This window comes from Ahaetulla prasina, chromosome 1 (genome assembly GCF_028640845.1).
Source record: "Ahaetulla prasina isolate Xishuangbanna chromosome 1, ASM2864084v1, whole genome shotgun sequence".
Classification (NCBI taxonomy): Eukaryota; Metazoa; Chordata; class Lepidosauria; order Squamata; family Colubridae; genus Ahaetulla; species Ahaetulla prasina.
In genome coordinates this window covers 363,782,795-363,809,716 of record NC_080539.1, presented here as the reverse complement: position 1 = coordinate 363,809,716, position 26,922 = coordinate 363,782,795, and the positions used below count along the sequence as shown (strand labels likewise).

Sequence of the window (26,922 nt, the reverse complement as noted above, 5' to 3'; positions counted from 1 at the left end):
AGATTAACTCGTCAAGCTCAAAGCTTCCCAAAAATAGTTTATGAGGATCATTGCTGGAGCTAAATTAAATATGCCGATTAGCACAGCTGTTACATACCACAGCAGCTTTGTCCCTTACTGTAAGTCTCCATTTCCCTCATTGAACCTCTGTGAAAAACAAAATAGGCCTTGACAGGTAAAAAGTTTTGATGTAGGGATATGGATTAAGTGTTTTTTTATTAAATGTAGAAGGTGAAAAGACGACAGATATGCCTTTTCTCTCAGATTAGAATTTGCTGCTCCTTTAAAACAGTCTAATATTGAAGTGAGGGGGGGAGAGAATGTTCTACTTTCTACACCTAGGACTCCCAATGTTCTGCTTTTCTGCCTTCTAACTTAATACTATCCATCCCATGCTTTTTTAAGGCAGAAAGTCAGTGTTACCATCCCCCTGGTTATCTTGTTCCCTGTTTTACACTCTGTCTTTACAGCATGGGGACTAGTTCACATTTTCCCCAACTTAGTGCTCTCAAGCTTTAGGGCATGCTGGCTGTTATAGTTCAGTGCATCTGGAAGACCAAGCTTATAGGGAGGTTGGATCTGAATGCAGGACTTTGGCATGGATCCCACTTGATAGCCGTGAAGCTTTTATTGACTGAAAAAGCTACTCATCCTTCACATTTGTATTAGGGTGAAGATTAGGGTAAAATGCTTTGCCAGTTTAAACAGTAGCATAGTGGAAATGAGGAATTGGCTTTCAAGTTTCAACTATATCTTGTGAGCATGTCTGTATTTCAAAAACTGTACACTTAGAAATCTCCTTTCATGTGTCATTGGAACATTCTTGTGGGGATCAGATCAGAACAATCTGATGGGCTTTTCTATCTCCAAAATCCTCTAAATTGTTTTACATGGATTATCTTGCACATTAATTAAGGGAAGAAGTGTTGCTGTAGTTGCTATTTATGAGCCCCACAGCCCCTCTTACTAAGATATTCCACCCTCTTTTTTTTCTCCAGGTGTCCAATCAGCTGCTGTGAATGTTATATGTGAGCTAGCCAGACGTAATCCAAAGAATTATCTTTCTCTTGCTCCTCTCTTTTTTAAGCTGATGACATCATCCACCAACAACTGGGTCCTCATTAAAATTATAAAATTGGCAAGTATTAGCAGGTCTTGGCGGCTGGTGTCTCTTATCAGTATGTGTGGTGTGAAAAACACAACCCTGTCACTTCAGAGGTGTAGCAGCTGACACAAATTGATGTAGAGAAAAGTAGCAGACTGTAAAATTGGCTTTGGAGGGGAATTGTTGATTTTCAGGCAAGAACTAGTAGAAATTTGCCAGACGGATAGAAAACTGAGATTGCAAACAAGAATGAGCAAAAAAGATTCTGCTTGCTAACAGTTCCATTAGTGGTTGTTTTTAACTCCTCATCCTTATTTCCAAAAGCAGTCATAGTTACGAAAAACAACACTATGAATTAAACAGGATTGAGAGTGCATAATCAGTAATACATGGACTTGAGTCTTTGATCATATACGGGTAGTCTTTGATTTATGACCATAATGGAATGGATGAGTTTACCCGTCATTGTAACTGTTGATGATCACAGAACAGGTTGGTCATGATAGCACTATTCCAATATTTGAGAAGCTTCTACAGAGATGAGGGGTTCAAATGATTTTCCCAAGCACCAAAAGACAAGAGAAGACAAGACAACAAACAGTGGTTGGAAACTAACCAAGGAGAGCAACCTAGAACTAAGGAGAAATTTCCTAATGGTGAGAGCAATCAACCAATGGAACAGAAGTTGCCTTCAGAGGTTGTGGGTGCTCCATCATTGGAGGCTTTCAAAAAGAGACTGGACAACCATCTGTCTGAAATATTATAGATCTCCTGCTCAAGCAGGAGGTTCGACTAGAAGACCTCCGAAGTCCCTTCCAGCTCTATTATTCTATATTCTATATTCTATTTATATGTGTCCCATGGGAGAATGAAGCAGATAATTTTTAAATGATAGATGTTGGCTTTCATGCTGCCAGTGTGATTGTTCTGGAGTCATATCTTTGGCCATTGTAGAATAGCAAAAATAAAGGTGTCTGCAACTCTATACTCTGCAGTGTATGTATGTGTTAGGATAGGAAGGATAGGATTAAGAAGTCTGGGGTACCTAATTTCTAAGACCGGCTGAAGGAGGTGCAAATGATTAAGGCAAAAATACCCCCTCCCTTTTTTTTTAGGAAAAAAATGGTCTTTAACTTTAGAAAGCTGTAGTATAAATAATATTTTCCCTTTCGATCTCTATATAGTACAGTGTAACAGGACACTAAATTCAAGACTAAAATTTACTGCATAATTTATAGTAACGGTTTTGAAAGAGTGCTATGCATTTTGGGGGAAGAATAAAACAATTATTTGTTTATTAATCATTAATAACCAGCTGGAACTTCTGTGTTTGAACATTAGTATCTCTCTGATTATTATCAATTGCTACTGAGCCATTGTTGGATGGGTTTTTGCTTTTCTAAGGTATCTTTCTGACAATAATGAGAAGATAATGGATTGACTGACCTTTCTTATAATCTAGCAGAATTCTGGAATCCTCCTTTGTTTTCTGCAACCACTATTTAATGTCAACAACTGGTTTTTAAATCCAAACAATTTTTTTAGCCTGCTAAGTATCTCACTGGTCTCCACAGAATAGAGGTATGCTGATCAGATCAAATCCAGCCTTCCCTTTCTATACTATGCAACCAGATACCAAATGAAAGCCAACAGACAAGAGATGACTGTAATATAACTCTTCTCTTTCTAAGCAAATGCATAGAGAGGAATCCTGCCACTGATGGTGGAAATAATGTAATTATTGTGACTGATAATTGTTGTAACCGTTGGTTTGTTTTCATCATGATCTGAAAGACCCATATTGATGTTATTCCCACGCAATACTAAACACTAGTTGTACTAAACAATTCAAAGACTTGCCTAACACATTGAGCCACAACCAAGCAAATTAATTTATGGCTAAGATTAGGCTTAAGCACCGTGCCAATTCATTTGTTGACAGTTTGAATTTGCCTAATAGTGTAGTTTTCTGAAGCAGTTCAGGTCTGTTGCTATATGTCTAATAACATTTACAAATTAGCAAATATGTTGAGACAGCCACTAAATAATTTCCTTTCTTTTCTTTTTTAGTTTGGTGCTCTCACTCCTTTGGAACCCAGGCTAGGAAAGAAATTGATAGAACCCCTGACCAATCTAATACATAGGTAAGTCATGTCAATACATAGGCAAGTCAAAATTCTTCTAGATTTTTTTAACTTGAAGTGATAATATAGATTAAAAACGTAAAGAGTCAGTGCAGCAATCGATGCCATAGAAAGGAAAAGATGTCAGAAGAGACAACAGACTCAATAACAAAACCAATCACAGTGGGCCCATGTCATACCTTAACCTGGGAGAATAGCTCATCTAAAAAAGAGTGGAAGGGGAGCTGTTTGGATTCTGGGGGCGGGGGGGGGGGATTGGTGATCAAAAGAGCAGATGGTACAACCAAAAAGGCCTGTCTCCTGGGACTCATCAGATGACATATCTTAATATAGGGGTTCACAAGCCCTTTTCCGTGGCCCAGTACTGGTCCACGGCATGTCAGAAACGGGGCCGCGCAAACAAGTAAAGCCCCATCTGCAGGATGCAGGTAGCATGTGAAACCGTGCCCCCTCTGGTCCGCTGAAAAGCCTCTCTCCACGGAACCAGTCCCTGGTGCCCAAAAGGTTGGAGGCCGCAGTCTTAATAGATGTGACTCAAAGCATGCAAACTCTGTCAGATCTTGCTAGTGGGCAGACATACTAGGAAAAAGACAAGCCCTCAAATCAGCTTCATACAGGTAGTCCTCAACTTTCAACAGTTCATTTAGTGACCGTTCAAATTTTACAACAGCTTTGAAAAAAGTGCCTTACGACCATTTTTCACACTTACAACCTTTGCAGCATTCCCCCATGATCATGTGATCAAAATTCAGATGCTTGGCAGCTGGTTTATACTTAAATGACCATTGCTCTATCCCAAGACATGTAATCAACTTTTGCAACCATTTGGCAAGCAGAATCAACTGGGAAGCCAGATTCTCTTAACAACCATGTTACTAACTTAACAACTGTAGTGATTCACTTAACAACGGTGGCAAGAAAAGTCATAAAATGGGGCAAAACTCACTTAAATGTCTCAACAACAGAAATTTTGGGGTCAATTTTGGTCCTAAGTTGAGGACTACCTGTACCCTGAATTGCACCGGAAAGCCTATTGCAACTTGTGATGGAGGTTAATATGGGATGCCCTTAACTGCTGGTGGAGCCACATTTTGGACCAGCTGAAGCTTCTGAGTGGCTGTCAAGGGCAGCTCACGTAGACTTTACAATAATCTAGACAAGAGATAACTAAACCACGGGTGACTATGAATAAGGCTCTCTGATGCAATAATGAGTATATTTGAGCGCATGGAGTAGATTTGTTCAAATTTGTAGATTGGGGTTTGAAGAATCCAATTAAAAATGAAAAATGTAGCTTAGCTTTTGTTTTCTTAAAATTCACATTTCTTTTGAAACCAGGTTATTAAAAATGCAAACATTAAAGGCCTTTTTTCTTTCAATGTTTTTATACACCTTAATTCTTTAAAATATGGAAAAGATATGGTCATCTTTCTGATGAAACTTCTTCTGGGGCTAACTGTGTCTCATAAAGCAGTAATTTTCCTGTCTTTTTTTCTCAGCACTTCAGCCATGTCACTCCTCTACGAGTGTGTGAACACAGTGATAGCAGGTAAGGAAGTGTCATTGAGGGATATTACATTTTCTAAATAGTACAAAAGAAAAGCAACTACTTTTGGGATAGATTGGTCTCGTTTTTTCCAGGAAAAGTTGATTGGAAATTAAATATGTGTATCCTTAACTTTTTCACAGTGTTAATCTCTCTTTCCTCGGGAATGCCCAACCACAGTGCAAGCATCCAGGTAACAGGCTTTCACTTTTTGGTGTGTCTTATTTTGTGTCGGCTTAGAATGTTGTGGTGTTTTGATTATACACTTTGGCTTTGCTCAAGCGGTTAATGATATATGCTGTCTCTGCAGCTCTGTGTGCAGAAGCTGAGGATACTGATAGAAGATTCAGACCAAAACTGTAAGTATGGGAGATACTGCCATCTTGGAAGATAGTAGTAATTAAGGCCAAGGAATGAGGCGCTGTATTTTAAAACTGAAATAGCTAAAATGGGGTGGGGGGGAAGCACATTCATTTTGCTTCTGGTGATGCTCAGTCCCTCCCAGCCACTTGTGAGTTTAGAGAAAGCATTTGGTAAAGTGAATAGGCTTAAAGTATGGAATGTTTTGCTGAATGAAATAAGTACTGTATATAATTATAGTAAAACATATATAATGGGTGGTTAGTGAATGGTTCAACATTGAGCAGGGAGTAAGTCACAGATGTGTAATGTTTCTTTGGTTGTTCAGCTTATTGAATAGTGCTGCTAATGATGCATTAGTTTGGGATATGTGTGTGTGTACATATATATATACATCATGTATGTATGTGTATATATATGTACACCAGTATGCAGATTATATGTGTTTCTTTGTCTGAGAACTTAAGTGAAATTCAGTAAATATTAAATTGCTGATATAATGCAACCAGGAGCATGGATCTTAAAAAAAATGCATCAGAAGCCAAAATTGTTAGGTTTGATAAGGAACATGAAATTACTGCTGCACATAAACCTAGAGCGCATGAATTATTATGGTAGAAAATTTGCCAAAGATAGAGAAATGGATGGGGAATTTTGAAATGTGCATATGCTTTAGAAAAATATGGATAATATGTGATGAAGAATGAAATTTATCAAAAGATGCCAAACTAGTCTAAGGCTGTGCTTCTGTCCACTTCTGTTAAATGGAAGTGAAAGTTGGGTGAATTATCCCCAAAAGAAATAAGGTGATAGGTATGTAGTTATATATAAGAAAGGAGAAGAAAAATAATGTTTTATCAAAGAGAGAGAAGAAGGAAGGAAGGAAGGAAATTTTGATTTAAGAATGACAGATGTCCTTGGTTCTCCGAGGAGCTGAGGGAGATGAAGCGCCGGAGAAGACGCCTAGAGAGTGCCTGGAGATCCAGCCGCTCTGAGGCTGACCGGACACTAGTTAGGTCCTATAGTAGGACCTACCTAGTGGCAATGAGGGTTCTGACGTTCTCGTTCCTCCCTCATTGCGTCGGCAGATAACCGCCCGGCCGCCCTGTTTGGGTGACCGCTCGCTCCTCCAACAGGAGGCGGGAGGACCCCTACAAGGCGTGCCGAGGAGTTTAACGGTTATCTATACGACAAAATCGTTCAGCTTCGGGACGGATTGGATCAAAATTGGGTAGATCCAGGCGAGGGTTCCGAGGCCCGTCTTGTTGAGGTGGTTTGGGATGACTTTGATCCTGTGACTCCCGAGGACATGGACAGGTTGCTGGGTAGGCTGAACGCCACCACATGTTTACTGGATCCGTGCCCCTCCTGGTTAGTACTGGCTACTCAGGAGGTGACACGAGGCTGGCTCCAGGGGATTACAAATGCTTCTCTGCGGGAGGGGGTCTTTCCCGCGGCCTTGAAAGAGGCTGTGGTGAGACCCCTCCTCAAGAAGCCTTCCCTGGACCCAGCTGTTTTAGGGAACTACCGGCCAGTCTCCAATCTTCGCTTTACGGCGAAGGTTGTAGAGAGTGTGGTGGCATGTCAGCTACCCCAGTACCTGGATGAAGCTGTCTATCTAGACCCGTTCCAGTCCGGCTTCCGGCCCGGATACAGTACGGAGACAGCTTTGGTCGCGCTGGTGGATGATCTCTGGAGGGCCAGGGATAGGGGTTACTCCTCTGCCCTGGTCCTATTAGACCTCTCAGCGGCTTTTGATACCATCGACCATGGTATCCTGCTGCGCCGGTTGCGGCGGTTGGGAGTGGGGGGCACCGTTTATCGGTGGTCCTCCTCCTACCTCCCTGACCGGACGCAGACGGTGTTGACGGGGCAGAGATCGACTCCAAGGTGCCTCATGTGTGGGGTGCCGCAGGGGTCGATTCTCTCACCCCTCCTGTTCAACATCTATATGAAGCCGCTGGGTGAGATCATCAGTGGCTTTGGGGTGAGATACCAACTGTACGCTGATGACACCCAGCTGTACTTTTCCACCCTGGGCCACCCCAGTGAAGCTGTCGAAGTGTTGTCCCGGTGTCTGGAAGCCGTACGGGTCTGGATGGGGAGGAACAGGCTCAAACTTAATCCCTCCAAGACGGAGTGGCTGTGGATGCGGCACCTCGGTACAGTCAGCTGCAGATGCGGCTGTCTGTCGGGGTGAATCATTGGCCCCGATGGAGAAGGTACGCAACTTGGGCGTGCTCCTGGATGGCGGTTGTCCTTTGAAGACCATTTGGCGACCGTCTCCAGGAGAGCATTTTATCAGGTTCGCCTGATCCGCCAGTTGCGCCCTTCCTGGACCGGGATGCCTTATGCACAGTCACTCATGCCCTTGTTACCTCTCGCCTGGACTACTGCAATGCTCTCTACATGGGGCTCCCTTGAAGAGCACCGGAGACTTCAGCTAGTTCAGAGCAGCGGCTGCGCGGGTTATTGAGGAGCGTCTCGGGCTCCCACATAACACCTATCCTGCGCAGACTGCACTGGCTACCTGTTGTTTTCGGGTGCGCTTCAAGGTATTGGTTACCACCTTTAAAGCGCTCCATGGCTTAGGACCGGGCTATCTGGGACCGCCTACTGCCGGCTTCTATCTCCCATCGTCCGATGCGCTCCCACAGAGGGACTCCTCAGGGTGCCGTCAGCCAAACAGTGTCGACTGGCGGCCCCAGGAGGGCCTTCTCTGTGGGAGCTCCGACCTGTGGAACGAACTTCCCTCGGACTTGACAATTACCTGACCTTAGGACCTTTCGCATGAACTTAAAACTTATTTATTTCATATGGCTGGACTAGCCTGATTTTTATTTTTATTGGATGGGTTTTTAAAATTGTGTTATTTTACAGGGGAGTATGTTTTTTAACGTTTTGGGCATTTAAATTAGTTTTTTAAGGGTTGTTTTTAAATTATTGTGTGTATTTATATTTTATCTGCCTGTTCACCGCCCTGAGTCCTTCGGGAGAAGGGCGGTATACAAATTAAAATATTATTATTATTATTATTATTATTATAGATGTGCCCTTCTTTTGGCACGCAGAGAGATTATAAAACAACTTCTAGTATGTTAATCTTCCCCAAGCCGGTGCTTTTCAAATGTGTTACCTTTAGCAGACAAGGTGGTTGGAAATTCAAAGACTTTTGTGCTCTAGAGGATTTCAGATTTGAGAAAACTGCAGAATGGTAACTTCCTTTTTCTTTGCTGTTACCATTAATACGTACAAAATGGTTCTCTTTTAAGATCATTGGGGAACTTGGGAACTCTGCATGTGCCGCCCTAGTCCTGGCATCTCCAAGTAGTATTAGCCAGCACTCTTGTCTGAAACAGTGGAGACTCTCTGCAAATCTAAATAGAAAATACAGAACTGGTCAGAGCAATAAGACCAATGTAAGATAAATGCTTATGTTCCTTCTGTTTATGATCTAGTAAATGCACTAGATTCAACAGACACGGACAAAGGTAACCCTCTATATCAGAACAAAACTTCAAACTACCAGAATTTGATCCATTTATCACCAAGTGTGTACATTGTTCTTGCAGAAATGGAGAGGGCCCTTACAAGGAGTTTTTTTGAATTGTGTTTTCTTTTGTGTGTTTATGTGTCGTTTCTTTACCACAGTGAAGTATTTGGGATTGCTGGCAATGTCCAAAATCTTGAAAACACATCCTAAATCGGTACAGTCTCATAAGGATCTCATTCTCCAGTGCTTGGACGATAAGGATGAATCCATCCGCCTCCGAGCCTTGGATCTTCTGTATGGAATGGTAGGTTTTGTTCTTACTGTGCATCCTGGCTAATTTGTTTCCCTAAATAGTAAACTGTCTTCCTAGATATTAGAGTGGCTAATATGGTCATGAGAATAATGAAAAAATTATTCTAAGATAGCTTATTCATTTACTATTTGTTTAAGCAGTTGTATCTCTAAGCCACTTTCAAGGCAGCAAAGAAACTGGGAAATCAAAAGTTTCCAGAATGAAGTATCTGGTGTCGCTCACTGCTATATCTTGTGGGTTCTCCGCCAAACTGCATCAAATCTTCCCATGCCCTGTATAGAGACCAACATTTGGTAACTGGCGCCTGAGTTTCTGTTTGTTTGGGCCCTTGCTACAGGTGTCCAAGAAGAATTTGATGGAAATTGTGAAGAAGCTGATGATCCATGTGGACAAAGCTGAAGGAACAACTTACAGGGATGAGCTGCTAACCAAAATCATTGATATCTGTAGCCAGTCCAATTATCAGTACATCACAAACTTTGAATGGTCAGTATTTAAAGGTCCTGCTTTATAGCCTCAGGAAGATTTCAGAAGGTTATTCAATGTTTTCCTCCAAAGTAAAGTTTAACTCTTGCATAATACAAGTAATTCTCACTTAGTGTCTATTTGTTCAGCAACCGTTCAAAGTTATGATGGTGCTGAACGAAGGGACTTAGAACCAGGCTTTGAAATTCCAGCCATTGCAAGAACCCCATGGACACATGAACAAAATTCCCATAAAGGAGATGTGGTGCAGAGGGCTCTTGAACCAAAGAATAGCTAATAAACTATATATTATATATCCTATTGCTTCTTCCCTTTTATGGATAGCATTTCTTCCCCAAATATGCCCCCCATCCTTCAGTCTTTCAGTCTTACTCAACCTTTTTGCTTTCCTTAATTGCTGCTCTCCTCAGAATGTGCACTTCGTATTGGATTATTTTGGGTTTCCTCATAATTAGAGCCAGAAAGTCTGTTTTTAACAGCTATGTTTTTTTAAAAAGAAATTTTTTAAGGGTCTTTGTTTTACACGTGGAGAGAGACAACACACAAAGAATGTAAATGGTTTTGTTTTTCTCAAAATCTACATAGGTTTTGGAAAAAGTGTTGCTTAAAAATGTTTATTCATATACATATGTACATATTTGCTCACTCTGCCTCTACACACACACACCTTGACCAAATTTTATCTATTTCTAATTCAGCATTGTATGAAATGAGAAATTAGTAATAATGCAATATATTTTTGTACCCCATAGCTCTAATAGGATTTTGTGAGGAGATAGGTGTTGGAGCAGCCCTGGCATCACAGGAGGGTTGGAGCAGGCAGCTGTAGCTAACTACTCTTGAGCCATTCTGATACAGGCAGATAAAGGCTAGGCAGAAGAAACAGAGAAAAACAGAAAAAGCAGAAGCTGCCAATGGCCATATAATGATGTGGGGAGGGGCACCTAGGCTGGGAGCTAGTTTGAAAACCAAAAGCAAGCTGAGGAAGAAATTAACAAGTGGTAAGCAGAGTATTTGTGTGTGTAGAAGCTGTAAGAGGATAATAGAGATAGTAACATTTGAATTGTTGAATGCATGAAATTTGCCGATAGGCCTCCTCTATAATAATAAAACCCTTGGTTTCTCTGCTTGCACATTGATACTCTTTTCTTATCCGCTTCAGGTACATTAGCATCTTAGTGGAGCTGACACGGCTGGAAGGTACAAGGCATGGCCATCTCATTGCCTCCCAGATGTTAGATGTGGCAATCCGAGTGAAGGCCATCCGCAAATTCGCTGTGTCCCAGATGGCCATGCTTCTGGACAACGCTCACTTGCTGGCCAGCAACACGCAGAGGAACGGAATCTGTGAAGTGCTGTACGCTGCAGCTTGGATATGTGGAGAATTCTCAGAGTAAGTGCCCAGGAATCTGGTAGTGTGAGAAGGAAGGGTTTTCAAGAGGCCTAGTTCTCTCTTGTTGTCCCTGATGTCTGAAGCCTTTCTTGTGACTCCCCTTTTCCTGTCCTGGACAAGGGGGGAAAGAAGCTGCCTAAGCTTTCCTCTTCACTGCAGACACCTTGAAGAACCCCAGCAGACCCTTGAAGCCATGCTGCGGCCTAAAGTGACTACTCTTCCAGGCCACATCCAAGCAGTTTATGTCCAAAACATGGTGAAGCTTTATGCCTCAATTCTGCAGCAAAAGGAACAGGCTGGTGAGAAGGAAGTGGCCCAGGAGGCAACCCAGATGATGATTGACCGTCTGCCTCAGTTTGTGCAGAGCGCCGATCTTGAAGTCCAGGAGAGAGTAAGAAAAATCCCGCTTTTTTTTTTCTTTCCTTTTTTTTTAACCAAATTGACTTTTTAGCTTTGCATTTTGCTGTGTTTAGAGTGAAAGGAAAGATTCATTCATTCATTTGTTCATTCTTGATCTTTAGGCTTCCTGTATCCTCCAGCTCATGAAATACATCCAGAAGCTTCAGATCAAAGAGGTCCCTGTGGCTGAAGAAGTGACTGCTTTATTTGCCGGGGAGCTTAACCCCGTTGCACCTAAAGCTCAGAAGAAAGTTCCAGTCCCAGAAGGGTGAGATGCTCTGCTCTTTCCCCGTACGATGATAATATTAAATGTCCAGCTCTGTAGCCTAAGTAGCCTTGGCCCATTTCATAAGCCATAGAGCTTAGAAGAACCAGGAGATGATATTTGTGTTTATGCGGGCTGGGGTGCTCGGCAACCTCTGTTTTAACAATAGGGTGAAGATTAAAAGATTGGCTGCCATCTTCTCACATAACCTGAAACGGAGATTCATTCCTTTCATAGTTTGGATCTCGATGCTTGGATCAATGAGCCGCCTTCAGACAGTGATTCTGAAGATGAAAAACCAAGGACCATATTCCATGACGAAGAGCAAAGGCATTCAAAGCAACGGCAGCCTGAAATGGACGAGGAGGAGCTGGCCAGGGTAAGCTAGGTGAATGGGTAGGGGCAGTTCCAGTGTGCATAAGGTGGTGGGAGGAAGGCTTCAAAGTTCATTGCATTTTTTAAATAAAAAATAATTGTCCTGAAGGACCCCCCAGGAGCTTCGTATTTGTGATTTCCAAGTTCTCACAACATTTCATGATTTACCAAAGTTTTAGTCATTTTAACTCTTTTTTTTTAAATGGGAAAATGTACTAAAACAGTACTGGTTCTTTGATTGAAATACTGAAGCAGTCTGACTGATTGTAACTTGTTCAATCCTTACCTGCTCTTTAACAGTGCAAGTGACTTTTCTACCTTGATCCGGGATTCTTAGTTTTTATTCAAGCTGGAGAAGAAACACCTTTGAATTTCCTTTTATAAATGAAACCCAAATGACAGCAATCCTACTTCTGAATATTTTTGTTTGTTTGCTTTTTCTGTTTTAAAGCGTCGAGAAGTTAGGAAACAGGAGCAGGCAAACAATCCATTCTACATTAAAAGTTCTCCATCTCCACAAAAGGTAAACAAGGCTTATCTGGGGGAATAAAAATAGTGACTTGTGATAGTGATACTTATCTAACAGTTGGTTTTTTAATGTAAGTGTTTGCATGCATCTGTCAGACATTCGTACTAAATTCCTCTTCTTTTTACTTTCTCCAGAGGTACCAGGATAGCCCTGGTGTTGAGCACATACCTGTAGTTCAGATTGATCTCTCTGTTCCTTTAAAAGTTCCTGGTAAGAGAATTTTATGGTGGATTTCAGCATCATTTGCTTAGCACCCCCTCTATATTCCTTGGTCAGATTTGAAGGCCATTGTTTATGGAATCGTCATTTAAAAATAGGGAGATGTTAGGAGGCTTGGAGAAACCCCAAGGGTTTGAGAAGTTCAAAAAAAAATCTGGTACAGGAATCTGAAAATCATATTATGAGCATAGTTAATAAAGAAGGAATTCTGGCTGCTTAGAGAAGGACAGAAGGATAGGCAGAGTTCCCTCTGTTTCTCCAGGAAAGCCAATTCCCGGCATTCATGCCCTTTCCAGGCCTATTTATGTTTCTTGACACAGAAGCACATGTGTGATACATACACCCCAAGTCTATGACTTTGATTTAGGACATAAACTATAATAGGATAAACAAATTTTAACCATTTTACAGAATGAATGAATACTGCATGTATTTCTGAAAGAAACACTTTCCCAAGTGAGGGGGCAACTACAGAAAATGCCACCTGGCTGGCTGGCTGGGCAAAATAAATGTGGACATAGTCATGCCTGGCATAACATTTCTGTTTCTAAAGTCTAGCCACATAGGGTGCATTGTAGTAATCCAACTGTTCAATGTTCAAGGCATAAATGGCTGTTGTCAGGGCAATTCTTGCAGTTTTTGAACCTGGTCTATATTGGGTTCTTATTAATAATATTTTTTTAAAAAAAAAATTGCACTTTGGTTATAAAGCATTCAAAGTCCTGTAGAATATAATAAACTGAAATCTTTAAAAACAGAGTGCAACATAGAGACAAACAATAACATTCAAAACAGCAGTTCTTTTTAAGGACTGCAACATTTAACTAGTTAGTTCAATCAGTCAGTTTATGACCTTAGTATTCTGCTTTTCAGTCAAAAACTTGCTAACCGACTTTTAAAAAGTCAGTACAGGTAGTCCTCAAGTTAATGTCTGTTCAAAGTTATGACCAACCAAAAAAGGCGAGTTTCAATCTGAATCAGAAATTCCAATAGTCGCCTCCCTCCCCCACGGGAGCTGGGCTGCATTTATGACTGTTTGCAGCATCTCACAGTCTTGTGACCACATTACAGTGATGAGCCACAGTGGTGCAGTACTACAGGCTACTTCTGCTGACTGCCGGCTGACTGCAATTTGGCAGTTCAAATCTCACCGGCTCAAGGTTGACTCAGCCTTCCATCCTTCTGAGATCGGTAAAATGAAGACCCAGATTGTTTGGGGCAATAGGCTGACTCTGTAAACTGTTTAGAGAGGGGCTGTAAAGCGGTATATAAGTGCTATTGCTATTTTGCTGAAACCTGGCAGTTCCAGTTTTGGGCAAAACTTCACCAATAGCAAATCATGGATTTGCTTAATGACCGCAAGGCAAGCTCCATTACCATTGTAGCTTGAGAATTATTTGTAGTGTGATAGTCCCCATTCAGAACCTTAAAATCTAGAAGACATAACGCACAAGGGGAAAAAAAGGAGGAAAGTGGGAAAGAAAAATAGGCAGGTTTGGATACTTCCAGGTTATAATTTATATCATGACTCTGTTTAATGAAATATTTCAAATAACTTTATGAAATGAATGTTGATAGGTGACAGGTGAGAGATCTCAACTTTTTCTTAGTGTTACCTTATGTCAGTGTTTCTCAACCTGCTGGCTGGGGAATTCTGGCAGTTGAAGTCCTCACACCTTAAAGCGGCCCACGTTGAAAAACACTGTCTCATGTAATTATAAAGATAGCAGGTAGAAATGATATGGTTCGATATTTTTCCTTCTCTCACAAAGGATGATCAATGATGCATCTAAATTTGCTAGCAATTTCTTCAGATTTGTCACTTTTTCTTGGAAATTAAATCAGGTTGTTTTGACAGCACCTTAATCAAAACGAAAGCTTTCCTTTCTAAGCTATCTTTCATTCAGTAGCCAGCCTCCATACAATCCCTTCTGGAGACTATTTTTCTCTCTTCTGGCCTTATCAGGATTACCAGCATCTGACCAATACGTGAAGCTGGAAGAGGAGCGTCGGCACCAGCAGAAACTGGAGAAAGACAAGAAGAAGAAGAAGCAGAAGAAAGAAAAATGGGGCAAGAACCGTCGCCACAATTCCCTGCACACAGAGAGCGATGAGGATATTGCGCCCGCCCAGCACGTGGATATTATCACAGAGGAGATGCCAGAAGTAAGTGCCGCAAGGCTTTAGGCCTTCCTTTGCAGTCTTCCATCCGCCAGGCTAGAAAGCAGGAGACTCTGAATTCTATTCCTGCAGTAGGCATGAACATAGGCTGACTGACTTTGGTCCAGTCATTCCCTCTCAGCCCAACCCACCTCACAGAGTTGTCGTTGTGGGGAAAATAGGAGGAAGGAGTATTACGTATATTCCTCACTTAGAGTTATTTATAAAAATAATAAAGGCTGATTATAAATAAATAAATGAAGGGTACTCTGATTCACATTCCTGCTCCATTATGTGACCCTTCCTAGCCCTGCGAATGGTGGGCAGAGCCTGGCAGAAATAAAGGATGGAGCACAGCCTCAAGTAGATACAGTTGCTCATTCTCTCTTTCTCAGTCCCTCTTTTTTCTTCTTTCTCTTAGTCTCCCCAGGGAAGAAGTATCTGCCACAGGTTCAGATTGACCACTGTTAGAGACCTTTTGAATGAGGCCCAAGGTCATACAAAATTAAGCTATCCTGTTCTTGATATATTTTACAAGAATGGCACAGCTTGTAGATGGATGTTGGTTTTTCAACAAAATAGGCTATCTTCCCATCATTCAAAGCTAGTACCCTGTAAGTCACACATCAAAGAATGAAATAAATATGAACTGCATCCAACAAATACCTTTTCCAGTGTTGCTTTTGTCACCAAAATTGGTTTGATAAGGGGGGGAGGGGGAATTATAGAAATGGGATTAATTGGTTTAGGACACCATAAACAGGAGAAATCTAAAGCACCCTGGAGAAACAGGGATCGCAATACTTTTCCCGTGACAATGGATACCTTTTACATAAACTCATTTTCTCCCTCTTATGCTTCTTATCTAGAATGCTCTGCCCAGTGATGAGGATGACAAGGATCCAAATGATCCCTACAAGGCACTGGATATTGATTTAGATAAGTGAGTACAGATCTTAGCTCTTCCACAATCCTCTAAAATTCATGCCAAAATGTAGTGCTGAATGTGACAGAGAGAGAGATTTATTGAATGCTGAACGTGGTGTACTCACCATACTCTACATAAATTAAAGTTAAAAGACTTGGGCTTTGATTCCTACACTGCTGGTTTTACAAATTTAGTTATAGAATGGTTATTCAAATAGTTCAAATAGTTATTTGAAAGTTACGTTGGTACATCTGAGATCTGAACATGAAGATGCATTAAGGGAATTCAAGAGCAGTAGTGGCACAATGCAGTATTGCAAGCTGACTCCGCCCACTACCAAGTGTTCAGTCCTGACCGGCTTAAGGTTGACTCAGTCTTCCATCTTTCTGAGATCAGTTAAATGAGGACCCAGATTGTTAGAGGCAATATGCTAATTCTGTAAACCACTTAGAGAAGGCTGTAAAGCACTGTGAAGCAGTATATAAGTCTAAGTGCTATTGCTATTAGGGCCTTCCAAAGGGAGGATTGCAGGCTTGGATCTTCCTTGTGCCATTAGAGAAGGAATGGAGAAGCCTTCAGCTTTCCAGCTGTTTCTAGACTGCATCTCTTCTGTCCCGAGATTTAACCATGCTCATTAGTCTTGATGGGATTTGGAGATCCTTACTATATTAGTTCCCTAAATTTCAAATGGAGGCAAAATTTATTTGTTTTTTCAACACTGAAAGATATTGTTGGAATCAGGTAGAATTTCTCTATTTTGCCTTTGGATTATTTCCATTCCCAGAAGTTATCATATCTTGTAGTCATCCTGTTTTTCTTCCTGTCTGTCTGTCTCTCATACACAGTCTGATTTCAGGGAGTTCTGGCAGGTAAGTTCCCTCTTTGACAGCGTGGAAGGCTAACTGCTTCTTTTCAGCACTGTAAAACACAACATGGCAAATGTCATGCGTTTATCCAGAAAACTTTACATCAAATCTCTAAACTTACTCTAAATCTCTACATCTAGTCTGGAATAAAACAGCGAGTCTATGATGATTGGTTGCACAACCGTTGAATCCTATAATCAAACTTATTTCAGTCAAAGAATAGTGGCCCTGCACTTCATTTACACACGTTCCCAACCTTTGAGCAAATATTTGAGAATTAATATTTGGTTGAGAGAAATGTTGGGCTTTACAGTGTGAGCTGTTCCTTTTCCTCTACTCCTCCACCTACTTCCTGTAAAATGTGATTCAAGATTAAAATTTTGTACCAAGGAGGAATCTCCAATTGCTTCAAGATGAATACAACAAATTACAAAATTGACAGGAAGACTAAATTGACAGTCAATTTACAAAAATTGACAGGAAGTTGACTAAAAGACACCGTCAACTTCCTGACCTCCGGGCCTTTCGCCGCGAGCTGAAGACGTATCTTTTCTTTCGAGCAGGACTGGCATAACATGGGTTTTAAATTGGATTTTTAAACAGAGTTTTATATTATGTCTTTTATAATTATAATTTTAATTGGGCCACATCGAATAAGTTTTTAAAATTGGTTTTATTGTATGTCGTATTTTAGCTGGCTGTTAACCGCCCTGAGTCCTTCGGGAGAAGGGCGGTATAAAAATTAAATTATTATTATTATTATTATTATTATTATTATTATTATTATTATTATTATTATTATTATTATTATTATTATTATTATTATTATATTATGAATTTCAAGTGGGCAATAATTTTCTTTTCTCCATTGTTTTTGCATTTAATAAAGGCTGACAATTTTTTTCACAGAAGTTCTGTATTTGTCATTAACAGCAGAAATTCTGGCCATGAAGAAGCCAGGGATAGGGGGGAATGAATAAATTATAATTCTGCTCTGAAAAAGTTAAAAGTGAGCAAATAAAAAGTTTACTTAATTAAGGAACATTTCCAAGATTTCTGACTGTGATTACAAAAATAATCAGGAAAGAAGCTGTGTTTTTCTTTTTCAGACCATACAACTCTATATTTAAAACGATCTGAATTTTTAAAATGTCGCACCTTTTCACCTGGGAAAATGCTAGATGAAATTTTCTGAGTTTTCACTTTCTGGAATTTAAAAGCTTGCTTTTATGTTAAAGAATTTTACAAATAGAATCCTAACAATTTTGTTCAATAAACATCACTTAATTTCATGTGATCCTCTTTAGATTGTCTCGAATTATATTTCATCCTATGTAGTGGAACTAATTCACTCTGACATTCAATGCTGACTGAACTGCTTTTGGAAGCTGGGAGAGATAATTGGTGGAATTTCATTGAAGATCTCTTTTTTGTTAAGGCCTTTAACAGACAGTGAGGCACTTCCCGTGCAGAGGCATCGAAATGCCGACAATCTTAAATCTCCTCAAGAAACGCAAGCCCCCGCGGTTGAAAAGAAAAGCAAGAAGCCAAAAAAGAAGGAAAAGAAACACAAAGAAAAAGAGAGGGAGAAAGAAAAAAGGAAAGAGCAAGAAAGAAAAACAGTTGAAGACGACAAAAAGGTAACTTCCTTGCTTCTATCTGTCATGATTTTTACAATAGTAGAAGTCCAATGAAGATTTTAAGAGCTTCTTGATAGGTATAGGTGCCCACAAGGAACAATGAAATGTAGCCCATTTCAAACATTCTGACTTAATAAAAACCTCTATATACTGTTTATAATATTTATGCATTTATTTATTATAAATGTTTACAATGCAAATAATGAAGATGCTCAAATATTTCTGAACAAACATGGTATAGTTGCAGATACAGCCAGAATTCTAGATTGAGATGTAAATGACTACGCCTTGCAGTTCATTTGCATATAACACAGTAGGTAACCACGAACTGCCAGATGGTGGCAACTCTTGCACCTGTAGCATTAAGAATATTATTAAGGAATACAATGTTCCTGTAAATATTATGGGGCACATAATGTTTATTCCAGATCACAGTAGCTGAGTTCATATCTCCTGTTGAGCTTAAAGCAAATGACATTATACCATTATTATTATTATTATTATTAATTATTTATTAAATTTTTATACCGCCCTTCTCCCGAAGGACTCAGGGCGGTTTACAGCCATAATAAGAAACAACAACAATATACACATAAAACCATAATTTAAAAAACTTATTATACAAATGGCTGAATTAAAACATTTAGAATAAAACCCCAAATTTTAAAATGTTAAAACATTAAAACTAATTAAAATCCTATTAAAATCCTATGCCAGTCCTGCGCGAACAAACAAATAGGTCTTTAGCTCTCGGTGGAAAGTCCGAAGGTCCGGCAGTTGCCAAAGTCCAGGGGGAAGTTCGTTCCAAAGGGTGGGAGCCCCCACAGTACCTAGTGTAGTGTGGAAGCCCTATAGAAGAATATGTGCTTTGAATGCTATAATAATTGTCTATAATACTTTTTGGGTGGTTCTTCCAGGTTCAAGATGTGGACCTGTGGCTTTCTGATACCCCACCACCTGTCGCTGCCATGGAGGCAAAGGTTGGTTTCTCATTGTGCAGCAGAACCTCTGAAAAATCTTTCCTTCTCTAGAAATATTGGTTCCAATTTTCCAGGGAAGAGAAGGGAGTTCTAGCAATGAAAATCCAAGGGAACTGGGTAAATAATTTATTATGTCACCAAAAAGGTCACTCATGGCATCTTTTCCTTCGGTTGCTTTTTTGGATCCAAATCAAATACATTGTTTGCTTTGCATTTAATCTACAAATTTGGTGAGGGGAGCATTAGCAGTGGTTTTGAGTGTTATCACCTCAGCGGGTACGGAGAAGTGAATTTTTTTCCCTTGGGGTCTTGAGGAAAAAAAACATTCTTCTTGAAAGCATCATCTGCCTTAGGAGGAAGTATTCGGTTTCCTGCGGGAGGTTCTACCCCCTCCCCACATAACAACTGCAACTTCAGAGGAAGTATTATCCCTGCAATAAAAAAAGAACCTGGTGATTCTTTCCATGCTTTTACATTATTATTAACTTCCTTGACAGGTGATGATTTTTTGCATTTCCTAAAATACAGAAGTGCATGTATATAGGTTGGGAGAGGAGTGGGGGTTTTTTTTTCCCTACTGTTCACTTATTTTCTCCAAGACTCTTTACAACTGAGAGAAATCCCTGCCCTTTGCACATGCTGATGACCTTTATCCTAGGGAGACCCTGGTTGACAGAAAAGGGGGCCAGGTAATAAGGCAGAGTGTCAGGCCTGGAAGCCTTAGTTTGCACTAGGCCTTCAGACCTACCATATTTACTACTGTGGGAAACTGGGATGGGGGATTGCATGGAGCCAGGTTAATATATAGTCATAATAATAACGTTCCTTCCTCAGAAAGTCAAGGACAAATTGTCCTGCACCTGGAAGGCTGGACTTGGAAGGCATCTCCAGTTGGGACGATGTTTGATTGGCCCATGTGATGGACATGTGGGTGTTGGGCGGGGACTTGAACTTTTTTTTGGGTGGGGAAAGTCAGGAAACTTTCGGATTCGGATTTTCCCAGATGTGCCAATATGACACCTCTAATAAAATGTAGCTTTGAGGAACTTCAAACCTCGGAGTTTTCTTTTGTTACGGGTGTTACTTGGAACCCTGCCACAGAGTATCTTTTTGTGAGTTTATAGTTGTGTTGTGGACATTGATTACAAATTGAGAACTATTAAGATATTCTTATAACTGGGATGGGCAACCCACAGATCATATGTGACTTATCAAGCCCTTTTATTACAGCCAACTGAGTTGCCCATGATTATACTACTGAAGTTTGGAAACAAATTTTCAAATTATGAGAAGGTGGTTTTATTTATTTGGTGGTTTGTTTGTTTTTTTAAAACTAAGCAGTAAAATAAGCTTAACATCTGTGTTTTAGTCAAAACACAAGAAAGCCAAATGCAAAAAAAAAAAAAAAAAGGAAATGGAAAATCTAGCCTTGCCTCTTTCAGCTATGTCGTTTTCACACCCACCCACAGTATCTGGTTACATACAAGGTTGCCCTCTTCTGCCTTACAGCTTTAGGATGTGCTTTGAGTGGACTTGGTGACCCCATTAAGTGAGCAAAGATGCTGGCATGGACTTTCAGTTGGAGGGCTCATTCCCAAGGAGGCTTAGAGAAGGAGGCTAACTACATTGAGGACATTTGGACTAATGTGAACAGGGAGCATACTTGGATGACTTGGCCCACGTATTTTCTGTAATGTTCCCAGATATGGTCTCTTAGACCAAGCTGGCTTTCATTATCCCAGTTTGTTTCTTTAGCAGGACCTGCCTGAAGTCAGTGTAGATCCAATGGAACCCGAAGAACCTAAGAAAGAGGAGGAACTTCAGGAAGAAGATGAAGGAAAGGTGAGTGACCTAGAGTACTCCGCCTTTTCTGTATTTTGCCTGGGAACGGATGCTTCTTGACCAGTCACTGATAATGGCAACCTGTATCTCATCTGGGAATATTTTCAGTATGGTTTGAATCATCTATAATTTCTGAACTGTCTTTGATCAGCGGTATCTTAGGCAGAGGGCTAGGTTGGCTAACATGAGTTTTAGCAGCAGATTCTGGCAGATACATGGCTTGTCCAAGATAAACAGCTTTTACTGGTGAGCCACGAGGCAGCTGAGGAACCAGGAAGCTGACTTTTGGTCTATGTGGGCTTACAGAAATCCAAGCATAAAAAGAAGAAGCATAAGAAGGAGGAAAAATCCAAAGAGAAGAAGCTTCCAAAGCATCGTGACCGAGGGGCTGAGCCACAGACGGAATCTGTGCAGAACGGAACTCTGGAGGAAGAGCCACTGCCGGTGAGAAATTTGATCAATGCAGAGAGGTTGTAATCGTTCAGCAGCTGGGATACTAAGATTCCGGAAGACCTGATTGCTGTGGCATGGTTCTGCAGCACCACCCAGGTGGGTGGGCAGAGCTTCTCTCTGCCATCGCTACCAAGTCGCCAAACTACCGGCTGCGATCGCTACTGGATCGTACGATCCAGTCCGATCCTGTAGCATTTCACCCCTGGCTTAAAGACATTTCGCTTCTCACCCAAGAAGCTTCTTCAGGCATGACTGAAGTTCTTCAGAACTGAAGAAACTTCTTGGATGAGAAGTGAAAAAAAGTTGTCCCCAAAGTGCTTTTCCAACCATGACCTGGATGCAGGGGTGCTATTCAGCAGGTTTTGATAGATTCTGGAGAACCGGTAGCGGAAATTTTGAGTAGTTTGGAGAACTGGCAAATGCCACCTCTGGCTGGCCCCAGAGTGGGGTGGGAATGGGGATTTTGCAGTATCCTTCCCCTGCCACGCCTGCCTAGCCACACCACGCCCACCAAGCCACGCCCACAGAACCTGTAGGGGAAAAAATTGAATTTCACCACTGCCTGGATGACTGAGAATCTCCATAGATACACTGCACTGAAACCACATACAGTATCACTTCATTGCTGTATAGGCAGCTCCCAGGTTACACCATTCTTTTCTTTCCCTTTTGCTTACCTTAACTCTCCCTCTCTCCTTCTTTCCCAGCCTATGTCCAGCTATACTCTCCTTGCTGAAAATCCATACATTAAAATGGTGAGTAGTTTTGGTTTCTCTTGATTTCTTTGAACTGTGATCAGGATCTACCATGCTTTGCTCTTGTTTTCCACACCAGTTTTCAGCAGCACCAAGGAGCTCCTAATTCCTCTTGTGTCATCTCCCTTCCAATGGTTCTTTTTTTACAGACGTACGATATCCAGGGGAACCTCCAGAATGATAGCCAGGTTACAGTTTCTGTGATCTTTGAGAATACGAGCAGCAGTTTCCTAAAGAACATGGAGCTGAACGTTTTGGACTCTCTGAATACTAAAATGCTGCGGCCGGAAGGATCCTCCATCCATGATGGGATACCTGTCCCTTTTCAGCTCCCTCCTGGTATGACTGCAGGCTTCCTGGTGAGAGGGGGTGGGAAAGAGCTTTTCAAAGGAGACTTTCTAAAGAATCTTGGAGGACAGGGCATATCTTCTTCCGAATACTTATCATAGTTCTCTCTGAGCCAAAGTTTATCTTAAATTTCTAGAGCAACATAGCCTCCTCTTGTTTGTATTTCAGTTTATGGGGCTAATTTTCAAAGGGGTGGATTCAGAATTGAACAGATTCTTGCTGCTGCTGGTCCACTGTCAGCCCAAATAATCTCCAAAAGATGATGGATGTCTGATCATGACATACTATCTTTGTAAGGGTATTCCTGAGGACCAGAGTATGAGCCCTTTGGCATATCCTGGGAACAGTGATTTTAATTGGCTCCCATTATGCAGAGTATTTTCTAAAGGTAAATGATTTTCCGAGTGAACGTGGATAATGACAAATGCATTTCCCCTATAGTGGTACAGGTAGTCCTCGACTACTGACCACAATGGAGCCCAAAATTTTGGTTGTTAATCGAGACATTTGTTAAGTGAGTTTTGCCCCATTTTATGACCTTTCTTGGCACAATTGTTAAGTGAATCACTGCAGTTGTTAAGTCAGCAGCATGGTTGTTAAGTGAATCTGGCTTCCCCATTGACTTTGCTTGTCAGAAAGTCACAAAAGGCGATCACATGACCTGGGGAAACTGCAACCGTCATAAATGTGAACCAGTTGCCAAGCATCTGAATTTTGATCATATGACCATGGGGATGCTGCTGCGACAGTCATAAGTGTCAAAAATTAGCATGTCACTTTTTTCAGTGCTGTTGTAACTTTGGACAGTCACTAAATGAACTGTTGTAAGTTGAAGACTATCTGTAGTTGTCTCTAGCAGTTCCCCATACTGCCTTTAGTACATATTAAAATAATGCTGATTGATGGTTTTGCTTATTGTTAAACTGCTAATGCTTTGTACTCTTTAGTGGAAAAAATGGTTAAGTACTTTAAAGAAATCCGAGTGTGAGAAACAAGATTTTGAAATAATCTTATTTCAAGATTAGATAAACCTTAATATAATTCTCACTTCGTATCGAAATCTAACTACATTCTGTTATCCCATTCTAATTTTTTTTTGTCTTTTCCCAAATGTAGGAGTCTCAAATGAAACCCAGTTTGTTTTCACCCTGCAGAGTATTGCCATGGCACAGAAACTAAAAGGGACCTTGTCATTTATAGTCAAAGTAAGAACCTGTTATCCTTTGCTAATGCACGTGGTTCATTGCTGGGAAAATATTAAAAGGGATTAAAGAGATATTAACATCATTTTTTTATTTCTCAAAGAGTTACCCTTACTAGTTATCTTGAGTGAATTGTTTTTTTTCTCATCCTGGTGCTGAAAAGGGCATAAGGGTGAAAAACGCTCCTCGGTGACTTTTTTCAGTGCCATCGTAACTTCAAGCAGTCACTAAAGAAATGGTTGCAATTCGAGAACTATTATATTGGACTTTCAGGGCAACTGGTAGATGGGCAGAGACATTTCCCTTAAGGCAGTGGGAAATGAGCTCCCTGCAGGCTATTTGTTGAGGCTTCCTCCTATCATAGCAACTCTCCCAGAAGAGTAAAAGGATGTTTCCCAAGGGGTGTTGGGGATAAAGTCCACACATCTTAAAGTTGCCAAGTTTGAAAAACACTGTTCTAGGCAGTGATGGAGAATGGAGTTGGCTTTCTCTTGCTGAGTATGAACCAAATCCAAACATTTAGCCATATTAGGAAGATAAAATGCCTAGGTTTTATCCAGAGGATAAAATGTCTGGGATGATGGAGTATTTTAAAGCAGTGGTCCCCAACCTTGACAACTTTGAGACTTGTGGACTTCAACTTTCGGGGGCGCGTGCTCGATGTCTAAAAGCGATCACGCGCTCCGACCCCTCAGACTTCTCCTGTTCCCCGGATGGTCAGGATCCTCAGAGCTTGGGCCTTCGGGTGATGCTGTGCAATGCACGGTCCGTGGTTAACAAAGCCCCCCTCATTTGTGATCTTATACAGGGGGGCTCTGCGGACCTTATGGGCATTACGGAAACCTGGTTGGGCTCGGAAGGGGGGGGTGCCCCTTGTGGAAATGTGCCCACCGGGTTTCCGAGCATTCCATCAACCGAGGGCCCAAGGTAGGGGTGGGGGGGTGGCGGTTGTTATAAAAGAGAGTCTAGAACCGAGGGAGACCACTGTTCCTCAGATTGCCGGTTGTGAATCCCTCTTTGTGAAGTGGGGCCATAGAGGTCAGTTGGGTTTGTTGGTCACGTACCTGGCTCCTTGCTGCGTGACAACAGCCCTGCCCGAGTTGTTGGAGGTGATTGCTGGGATGGCGGTTGAGACCCCTAGACTTATGGTCATGGGGGCCTATAACCTGCCACCCACCGGCATGTCATTGACGTCGGCTCGGGAGTTCATGGCCTCCATGATGGCCTTGGACCTGACGCAAGTAGTTGATGGCCCTGCCCACATTGGGGGAGGCACACTGGATTTGATTTTTATCTCTGGACAGTGGATGAGTGATCTGGTTTGGGGAGATGTAGTTACTGAGCCGTTGTCATGGTCAGATCACTCTCTCCTTTGTCTGGACTTTCGGACCGCCACTCAACACCGCAGGGAGACGGGACCAATACGTTGGTTCCGTCCCAGGCGCCTGATGGACCCAGAGAGGTTCCTGACGGAGCTTGGGCCGTTCCCTGAGGATCTTGCCCACGGCACGGCTGAAGAACTAGTCGCGGCTTGGGAACTGGCCGCGGCTGGGGCTCTAGACCGTGTCGTGCCTTTGCGGCCTCAGACCCGTCGTAGGTCTCAACCAGCTCCTTGGTTCTCTGAGGAGCTGAGGGAGATGAAACGCCGGAGAAGACGCCTAGAGAGTGCCTGGAGATCCAGCCGTTCGGAGGCTGATCGGACACTAGTTAGGTCTTATAGTAGGACCTACCTAGTGGCATTGAGGGAAGCCCCTCCTGGCTGGTGCTGGCCACTCAGGAGGTGACACGAGGCTGGCTCCAGGCGATTACGAGTGCCTCCTTGTTGGAGGGAGTCTTTCCGGCCGCCTTGAAAGAGGCGGTGGTGAGGCCCCTCCTCAAGAAGCCCTCCCTGGACCCGGCTGTCTTAGGTAATTATCGTCCGGTCTCCAACCTTCGCTTCACGGCGAAGGTTGTAGAGAGTATGGTGGCATATCAGTTTCCCCTGCACCTGGATGAAACTGTCTATCTAGACCCGTTCCAGTCCGGTTTCCGGCCCGGCTACAGCACGGAGACGGCTTTGGTCGCGTTGGTGGATGATCTCTGGAGGGCCAGGGATAGGGGTTGTTCCTCTGTCCTGGTCTTATTAGACCTTTCAGCGGCTTTCGATACCATCGACCATGGTATCCTGCTGCGCCGGTTGGAGGGATTGGGAGTGGGAGGCACCGTTTATCGGTGGTTCTCCTCCTATCTCTCCGACCGGCCGCAGACGGTGTTGACAGGGGCAGAGGTCGGCCCGGGCGCCTCACTTGTGGGGTGCCGCGGGGTCGATTCTCTCGCCTTCTGTTCAACATCTATATGAAGCCGCTGGGTGAGATCATCAGTGGCTTGTGTGAGGTACCAGCTGTACGCTGATGACACCCAGCTGTACTTTTCACACGGGCCACCCCAATGAAGCTATCGAAGTGCTGTCCCGGTGTTTGGAAGCCGTACGGTCTGGATGGGGAGAAACAGGCTCAAGCTCAATCCCTCCAAGACTGAGTGGCTGTGGATGCCGGCATCCCGGTACAGTCAGCTGAGTCCTCGGCTGACTGTTGGGGGCGGGTCACTGGCCCCGATGGAGAGGGTGCGCAATCTGGGCGTTCTCCTGGATGAACGGCTGTCTTTTGAAGACCATTTGACGGCCGTCTCCAGGAGAGCTTTCCACCAGGTTCGCCTGGTGCGCCAGTTGCGCCCCTTTCTAGACCGGGATGCCTTATGCACGGTCACTCACGCCCTCGTGACGTCTCGCCTGGATTACTGCAATGCTCTCTACATGGGGCTCCCCTTGAGGGGCATCCGGAGGCTTCAGTTGGTCCAGAACGCGGCTGCGCGGGTGATAGAGGGAGCCCCTCGGGGCTCCCGTGTTACACCTATCCTCGCAGACTGCACTGGCTACCTGTGGCCTTCGGGTGCGCTTCAAGGTGTTGGTGACAATCTTTAAAGCGCTCCATGGCATAGGGCCGGGCTATTCTGGGACCGCCTACTGCTACCAGATACCTCTCACCGACCCGTGCGCTCTCACAGAGGGACTCCTCAGGGTGCCGTCAGCTAGGCAGTGCCGTCTGGCGACACCAGGGAAGGGCCTTCTCTGTGGGGCTCCCAC

At 42.5% G+C, this 26,922-nt stretch overlaps 1 protein-coding gene across 3 annotated transcripts in view; it reads left to right on the top strand.

Moving 5' to 3' along the window:
- The window catches only part of AP3D1 (adaptor related protein complex 3 subunit delta 1), a 60,252-nt gene that overhangs the window by 22,458 nt on the left and 10,872 nt on the right, over window positions 1-26,922 (top strand). For 2 of the 3 annotated variants that reach the window (XM_058163398.1, XM_058163400.1), the window contains exons 7-28: window positions 999-1,138; window positions 3,176-3,249; window positions 4,749-4,798; window positions 4,939-4,988; window positions 5,106-5,154; window positions 8,807-8,952; window positions 9,299-9,447; window positions 10,610-10,840; window positions 11,000-11,231; window positions 11,362-11,507; window positions 11,742-11,883; window positions 12,331-12,402; window positions 12,543-12,618; window positions 14,594-14,793; window positions 15,657-15,730; window positions 18,020-18,221; window positions 19,139-19,201; window positions 20,957-21,043; window positions 21,350-21,487; window positions 22,204-22,251; window positions 22,401-22,590; window positions 23,716-23,804. In XM_058163398.1, coding sequence (XP_058019381.1) covers window positions 999-1,138; window positions 3,176-3,249; window positions 4,749-4,798; window positions 4,939-4,988; window positions 5,106-5,154; window positions 8,807-8,952; window positions 9,299-9,447; window positions 10,610-10,840; window positions 11,000-11,231; window positions 11,362-11,507; window positions 11,742-11,883; window positions 12,331-12,402; window positions 12,543-12,618; window positions 14,594-14,793; window positions 15,657-15,730; window positions 18,020-18,221; window positions 19,139-19,201; window positions 20,957-21,043; window positions 21,350-21,487; window positions 22,204-22,251; window positions 22,401-22,590; window positions 23,716-23,804 — 2,648 coding nt within the window. The remainder of the gene's footprint in view (window positions 1-998; window positions 1,139-3,175; window positions 3,250-4,748; window positions 4,799-4,938; window positions 4,989-5,105; window positions 5,155-8,806; window positions 8,953-9,298; window positions 9,448-10,609; window positions 10,841-10,999; window positions 11,232-11,361; window positions 11,508-11,741; window positions 11,884-12,330; window positions 12,403-12,542; window positions 12,619-14,593; window positions 14,794-15,656; window positions 15,731-18,019; window positions 18,222-19,138; window positions 19,202-20,956; window positions 21,044-21,349; window positions 21,488-22,203; window positions 22,252-22,400; window positions 22,591-23,715; window positions 23,805-26,922) is intronic. The other variant, XM_058163399.1, reaches the window with a different exon arrangement.